Here is an 8,064-nt window from a genome sequence, read left to right as displayed (position 1 = left end):
GCCTTAGTCCCTCTGCAGCCTTCTTGTAGCCCCCTTCAGGTACTGGAAGGCTGCTATTAGGTCTCCCTGGAGCCTTCTGTCCTCCAGGCTGAACAACTCCAGCTCCCTCAGCCTGTCCTTGTTGTATATAATTTACCCCAAGATGTGATTGCATTTATTTTTTCCCTATAAAACATGTTAAATGGTACCTCAAAATGCAAATATTTTCATATATACATTTCACGTATAGCAAATTGCTTTGAAAGCTGAAGTATTTCACATCTAAGCCACGAATTTGGTTTGTTCTTGAGCTAGAAAACTGCTTTTGGAAATACATTGGTTTTTTTATTTTAAATGAGAATTAAGGTCATTCAGCATTGTCTTATTCTTACTGATTTAGTCCATAGTCTTTACTGCATGTTATGGATGTGATACTTGAAATATTTCATCTTCACATTTGGGATTGTGAGAGAAAATGTCCTCTAGGTTGTGGTGTCTTTATGCATAATTAAGAATATTTCATGTATTAGCAGATTTCAAGTATTAGCAGTGGGTTGGTACTTATATTGTAATCTGGGATAAAATGTGACAAAATTTAAGAGATTTAGATACATTTAATTCAAACCAAGGATCTGATCATTTTTTCTCTCTCTTTTCAGTGTGTGCTTTAAAGCTTAAAAAAAAAAGTATAACTGTCTTAGGATGCCTGGATAGGTTCCAAAGTTTCCAGTAGTTAGTAATTAATATATTGTTTTAAAGTAGTTTTTGTTGGGTTCCTTCTATTCTGCATTCTTTTCAAAGTAATTGTAACCTCAGAACTTGCCAGTTTATCTCTCAAGCCATGCTTATTGTTGTATTTCTTTCACTGCACATTGATAAAACTCCTAAATAACACATGAAGTAGTTCACTGGTGTAAAATTGAATTTGAATCTTTTGTATCAGAAAAATAGTTTCTTGGCTTTGTTTTCAAAACAAAAATCTGAATTCCTTGGTCTGGGAGCATGAAAAACCTTAATTCACATTTTTTGTGCTGCAGAAACAAACAAACCAAAATAGCCTGGGGAGAAAAGAAAAGCTTCTTCTATAATAATCTCAAGTTTAGTTTAGTTTGTTAGTTATTAGTTTAGTTTATTAGCTATTAGGTTAGTTTATTAGTTATTAGGTTAGTTTATGAACTTTGAGGTTTAAAAATATTTTTTAGCTTAAATATGGTTCCAGAGCTCCAAATTCATTGCATGATGATTATGATTATGATTAAGTTTGGAAACAGTGTTTTATGTGTTTAGTACCTTAAGGTAGTAGGCATTTAGTAACTTTAGCCTCAAGGAGTAGGTATTTCCTAATGAGCTGTCTTTCAGGCATTGTGTGTTAGGCAGAGCTGAAAAATACTTCCTCCAGGCTCAAAGCATATTTTTGGCAGTAATATGAGGAGAGATCATAGAATCATTGAATAATACAGACTGGAAGGGAGCTCCATAGGTCATCTATTCAAAAAATCTGCTCCAGGAGAGTCTAATTACCTCACCTTGCTCAGGAACATGTCTTTGAAAAAGTTACCAGCAGTGGCAAAAGGATGCATGTATTTCTCTCTCATTTTCTAGTGGATATACCTTGCTCACAGAGGAAGAGAAAGGCAAATGAACTCACTTGTGTGGGGGAGCACTGGAACAGGCTGCCCAGAGAGGTTGTGGAGTCTTCTTCAGAGACTTTCAAAACCTGCCTGCATGGATTCCTGTGCAGCCTGCCCTAAGTGATCCTGCTCTGGCAGCGGGCTTGATCTCTAAAGGTCCCTTCCAACCCCTAACATTCTGAGAGTCTGTGATACTCAGAATATAGTAATAATTATTGTCATAAATGAAAAAAATACGTATCACATTTGGTACTAATCAGAGGAATTATCTAGTGTGCCCTTAAAATTTAATTACACACTAACTGAATTTTACAGCTATGTATTTTACAATACAATAAATTCTTATGGGTTGTATTTGCAGTTTCCTGAGTGTGGGTTCTATGGAATGTACGACAAGATTCTGCTCTTCCGCCATGACCCTGCCTCTGAAAACATTCTCCAGCTGGTGAAATCAGCTGCAGATATCCAAGAAGGAGACCTAGTTGAAGTTGTCTTATCAGGTAACTAAAAAAACAATGAAAATTGTTACTGTCATGCTTTTGCACCTGAAAATATCCACAGTATTTTAAAATCCCAGGAAGGAAATTTTGTTTGCATGGACATACACCTACCCTCAGTCAAAATCTTTTTTCAGATGTATGTGGGCATATTATGCCTACTGTTTTTTTATTAACTTATATTATCTATTGCACTGTATAATTTCCATAAATGTCATGCCCATATTACTAGTTAAGCAACAAGTTAATTTTAATAAGCAATTTAGAAGATGTATGTTCCACAGTTTCAGAGGAAAAAATCATCCTGTGTAGCAGCACAACACTTTTCAAAGAAGCACAGTGGAAACAAAATACAACAAGCAACAACAAATGCAGCAGATATTTTAACATTTACTTAATTAACAGGCTCTTCCCACTTGCTACAGGCTCTTCTCACTTGCTCCCTGCCACAGGACAAGGAGCAATGGATGTAAGCTGCACCACAGGAGGTTTCACCTCAACGCAAGGGGGAACTTCTTTACTGTAAGGGTCACAGAGCACTGGAACAGGCCACCCAGAGAGGTTGTGGAGTTTCCTTCTCTGGAGACTTTCAAGGCTTGTCTGGATGCATTCCTCTGTGACCTGACCTAGATTGTATGGTTCTCCTTAAGGTTGGACTTGGTGATCTCCTTGGGTCCCTTCCAACCCCTAACATCCTGTGATCCTGTGATTCTGTGAACAGAGTAGCTTGAAAATTGGAACTGGTCTTCATATATCCAATTAATACTTAATTGGTTAGAGTGTACATTTTCCTATTAGTTGATACAATCAGTTCATAATTACCTGTGGAGGAATTGTCAGTGCCAGTCTTGCTAGCAGTGACCTGGCTTTTAAAGTAAGGATTTTTAGTTTTCACCTTATATGAAGTGTCATGACAATGTCCACTGGAAACTGGGTTAACTTCTTTTTCAAAGCCCTGGCAGGACTGCTCAGACTCCATACATGACTTATTTTTAAGATTAGTAAAGGAAGGCAAGAGAAAAATTTAAATTCTAGGTAGGAAAGCAAATAATATTATGGAAGTACATATTATTTATGGACGGCTGTTCAAGAGAAGTGATGGATGCTTCTTGTAAAGGATTATTGATTGTGTGACAGGTATAAATGATGGTATGGAAGGTGAAAAGGTGGAACAAAATAAAATAACTATTCATAGCCTAGGAAATGTAAAAGTCAAAGGAGACAAGCTGATAAATTCATGCAAAACCCAAAAATGAATGTTAGAAGAGATGTAGAGCAAGTGATCGCGATGTGAAAGGCCAAATTTTGAAGGCAATGAGATGGCAAATGGGTTTAAGGAGTGTGTTTGGCCAACAGAGGAGTCATCAAGGGTAGATTACTTTAAGTGAAGTAGGAAATAAACACAAGTTATGTGACTGGAATATAGAGGAAATCTAGGGATGCTGTTAGGTGTCGGTAGGACTTGGCAAAAGCTTTGATGTAAAAAGGGATAAGATGCAAAGTTTACAAGGGTATGCAGAAGAGTGAAGGCTGGAATTGTAAAGATGTAAAGATACTATTTGACACATAATCAGCACTGGTTAGACCACACCTTGAGTACTATGTCCAGCTCTGGGCTCAATTTAAGAAGGACACTGAGATACTTGAATGTGTCCAGAAAAGGGCAAGGAGGCTGGGGAGAGGTCTTGAGCAGAAGCCCTGTGAGAAGTTCAGGGAGCTGGGGTTGGTTAGCCTGGGGAGGAGGAGGCTTAGGGGAGACCTTATTGCTCTCTACAACTACTTCAAAGGAGGCTGTAGCCAGGTGTGGGGTTGGTCTCTTCTCCCAGGCAACCAGTGGCAGAACAAAAGGACAGTCTCAAGCTGCGCCAGGGGAAGTTTAGGCTGGAGGTGAGGAGAAAGTTCTTCACAGAAAGAGTAATTGGCCAGTGGAATGTGCTGCCCAGGGAGGTGGTCACCATCCCTGGGGGTGTTCAAAAAAAGATTGGATGTGGCTCTTGGAGCCATGGTTTAGTTGTCAGGAGGTGTTAGGTATTAAATAATAGGTTGGATTTGATGATCTCTGAGGTCTTTTCCAATATGGTTGATTCTATGATAAAGCTTAGAAGATGGATGAAGGGCTTTATTTTTGCAGTTGGAGCACACAGTTCTGGAAAGATGCTTCAGATGCTGGAGATGTCCTATGAAAGTAGAAGGTTCTGTAGAAGAGTATAGGATTAGTGAAGAGAAAGCCAAAGTCCTAATGATGCTCAGAAGGGTGGAGGTCAGAGTTAGGTCACCTAATCTAAACCAACTGAGCTTCTGAATGTAGTTTTCTTGTTTAGGACCCCATTCCATACTCTTTGATTAGAACAGGAAGAAGTACAATAAGGAATAATGCAAGTCATTCCTCCAAGTCATTGTTTTTTCCATATCAGGAAACAAATTTTCCCCTTTTGAAAAGATACGAGTAATCTCCATTTCACGTTTCCCAGAGAAAATAATCACTCCAGATAAGTAAATCAGTTGCAGTGGAAAAAAATCAGCAAGGAATTTAGTGCTTTATTTGATGCATTGCTTATATGCCTTTGAAATAGAGACTACATCTCATCCAGTTGACCAAAATTAAACAAGTAGCTGTTTAAATATTCAAGAGCAGCACTTCATGTGATATTTGCAAGTGATAAAGGAGAACTATACTGTTTAAGAGCATGACTGAAGGCCTGAAATTTTTAATGTAGTAGAGTATTATCCTATTGTATTCTATTAACCATATTTTAACTAAAGGTAAATCCCCAAAGTGCACTATTGGACACTTGCTAATAATTCTGTTACCCAGTTGTTGGCAGTATTGATGATATATATATACACATATATATATGTGTGTGTGTGTATATATATATATATATAAATAATTTTTTCTGGGTTTATTTGTGATGGACTCAGGAAATAAATTGATTTTTGTTTATTACTTTCTTGTTACTGAATTACAGAATTTCTGTGATGTACTGTTTCCCTTTTACAATTCACTGACTGTATCAATCCTATCAAAAGATGTGCAACCATAGGACTGCGTCATGATGGATTGGGAAAAAAAAAAAAAGAAAAAGGAAATAGAATTTAGATGATCCAGATCTTTTAGAAGGCCATTGTAATGGAGGAAATCCATATATGAAGATTATTGTTGTATCATGAAGAAATTTACAATGCAAAATGCCTATGTGATATTGTGATATATTGAGAACTAAGTATATTGTAATGTTTTGCATGTTAATGGTCTTACAGGAAATAGGATGTGATACTGATTCTGTAGTTATAGCATTTCTGAATTTTAAAAATCTTAACTTCATTAGCTTGTTGTCTCTGAAAAACTCCAAAGAAAATTTTAAGCATTATGATTTTACTGTTTCAAGCAACAAATGCATTAAAAGATTATCCAGATTTGACTGTTGAAGGCAATCAGTTCTTTTGCTTATTACTTTACTAAGGTACTGCAAAAGAACATGTGAGATGTCACAACTTCTCTTATAAAGTTTACTCACAAGTTTTCCCAATTTTTCTCCAAAAATTACAAATGTTTTCTTGTGGTACTGCTTTGATAATCCATGGGGCTTCATGGAGATCCAATTCTTGAGTATGGAGTTTGTGGAGTTCTGGAATCAAGGTCTCTTTTCCCTCTCTAATTACAGTGTTATGAATTCAGCAAGAAATATTTTACTCCTCATACCTCTTTATGCAATTTGCCTTTGTAGATTACACACATGCCTTTCTCCTAGTGCAATTGTACATATGAGGTTTAAAAGTGATGTAGCTAATTGATGCAAGCTGCTTCTTAAACCAATGGTTGTGATCTTTAAATAAAACATTGAAACCAGCTTTAGAAAACAAAGCAAGCAAAACCCCCCACAAAACCAGCAAAAAAACTAACCAAACCCAGCTGTACCTATCTAGATATGTAGAGATCTTATTATGAAACCTTGGCAACAACATGAAGTTTGCCAGAGGAGAAGAGTGGAGAACATTGATTCATCAGTTGGTGATATGTCAAGGAATTTAACATACCCTGAAACATACCCTGAGAAGGGATGGATCAATTGTTTGCACCTTTTCAGTTACACTGTCATACCAGATTCCTCACTGTGATTTCCTGATGCTGGAATCCCAGCTTTCATCAACTTGTGCCTGCTTTCAGTCTTCATCCTGTCCTGCTGCAGGAGTTTCCTGTGAGAAGTAATTGCTAAGACATGTTTTCTGTATTATAGTATCAGCTCCAAAACACTACAGCAGGAGTAAGTAAAAGACAAGTCTTGAAGCACCCTTTCCAATATTACAGAATTGGGAAGGATTTGCTCCACAGGAACTTTAACAGCAAAAATCGCTGGATTTAGTTACAATCATCTGGTGTCAAATCAGAGTTTTTCACTAGACAACATTTTGCTCAGAAGGCATTGTTTACCTCTGAATGCAAAGGACAGCAAATAAAACTTGCTTAATATGTCATGGTGTGAGTGCTGATTACATTACAAGTGGAAGCCTTCAGTTTGATGTCTTGAGTTATACAAGAAATATAACACATTTCTTCCTCAAGAGCATCAGTGTCCTCCCACAGGTGAGCCTTAACTAAATGCAACAGTTCGTTTCCACAGTGTCATAGAAGTACAGAATGCTTAGTTTGGAAGGGACCTCAGAGATCATCTACTCCAGCCTCCCTGCCATGGGCAGGGATGCCTCTCAACTAGACTCAGCTGCTCAAGGCCTCATCCAATCTGGCCTTGAACACCCCCAGGGAGGAGGCATCCACAACCTCCCTGAGCAACCCATTCTGGAGTCTCACCACCCTTGTACTGAAGAGCTTCTTCCTGAGATTCAGTCTAAACCTACTTGCCCTCAGCTGCAAACCATTCCCTCTTGTCCTATTGCTATGTCTTTATGAAAAGTCCCTCTGCAGCCTTCCTGTAGGATCCCTTCAGGTATTGGAAGGCAGCTCTGCAGTCCCACTGGAGACTTCTCTAGGCTGAAAAGCCCTGCTCCCTCAGCCTATCCTTTCAGCAGAGGTTTTGCAGCCCTTGGATTACCTTTGTAGCCTCCTCTGGACTCACTCCAACAGCTCTGTGTCCTTAAAATGGGGACACCAGAACATGATGCAGTATTTGAGGTGGGGTCTCACAAGAGCATGGAGGAGAGGAAGGTGTTTCCATTTTGGCAACACTGGAGAAGAGCAAGAAGTATATAGCCAGTTTGTAGTGTTCAGGGAAGTATTCAAACTAATGCAGGCAGTTTTTTGTTGAAATGTATTCAGACAGTTTCACATGTATCACAAATAAGCTGAAGATGGGTCATCTCTCTTTAATTAAAAAAACCCAAATTCTACCTAAATGCAGGCCTGTAAGATTTTTTTCATGATACTTAATATTTTGGATATGCCTTGAACTTTTTTTTCTCTTTTTCCCTTGTACAGGGGGGAAGGGAACAGAGAGAGGGGAGCTATTGGTAGCCCCCTGATTTTGTCCAGGGGGGATCCTTGTGTTGTTTATAAATTGTAAATACATGCAAATATTGTATATTTTGTACATATCCATTGCATTTCATGTTTCTAGATTTTAGTTTGCTTGTAAATACAGCTTCATTTGCTTCCATCCCAGTCTGAGCTGGTCTGGCAATTTTATTTTGGGGTTAATTCTCCAGATTAGTTGGGGGGTAATTTCAACCTACCACAACAAGTATCTAAACAGAATTTGCATTCTATAATTCTGAAAATTCAAGGTATGTTATGGCAGTTATTTTTGAATGGCATGTGTTTCAGTGTGAGCTGAAATTCCCCACCCCCCACTCCCCCCCCCCGACAATTACCAGGCTAGCCCAGTCTGGAAGCAAATGAAAGCTGTATTTACAAAGCAGAATCTACAATCTATGATGAAATGCAATGAATATGTACAAATACACAAAATTCACAACATTTACAAATATATACAATCAACAGA

General features: G+C 38.1%; 1 protein-coding gene across 2 annotated transcripts in view; it reads left to right on the top strand.

The window, feature by feature from the left end:
* The first annotated feature begins 1,980 nt into the window (after positions 1-1,980).
* The window catches only part of PRKD1 (protein kinase D1), a 65,882-nt gene continuing 59,798 nt past the window's right edge, over positions 1,981-8,064 (top strand). For both annotated transcript variants that reach the window (XM_054380682.1, XM_054380683.1), the window contains exon 1: positions 1,981-2,110. In XM_054380682.1, coding sequence (XP_054236657.1) covers positions 1,996-2,110 — 115 coding nt within the window. In that variant the 5' untranslated portion in view covers positions 1,981-1,995. The remainder of the gene's footprint in view (positions 2,111-8,064) is intronic.

The sequence above is a fragment of the Indicator indicator genome, chromosome 4 (assembly GCF_027791375.1).
Source record: "Indicator indicator isolate 239-I01 chromosome 4, UM_Iind_1.1, whole genome shotgun sequence".
Classification (NCBI taxonomy): Eukaryota; Metazoa; Chordata; class Aves; order Piciformes; family Indicatoridae; genus Indicator; species Indicator indicator.
This window is presented reverse-complemented; position numbering and strand designations above follow the sequence as displayed.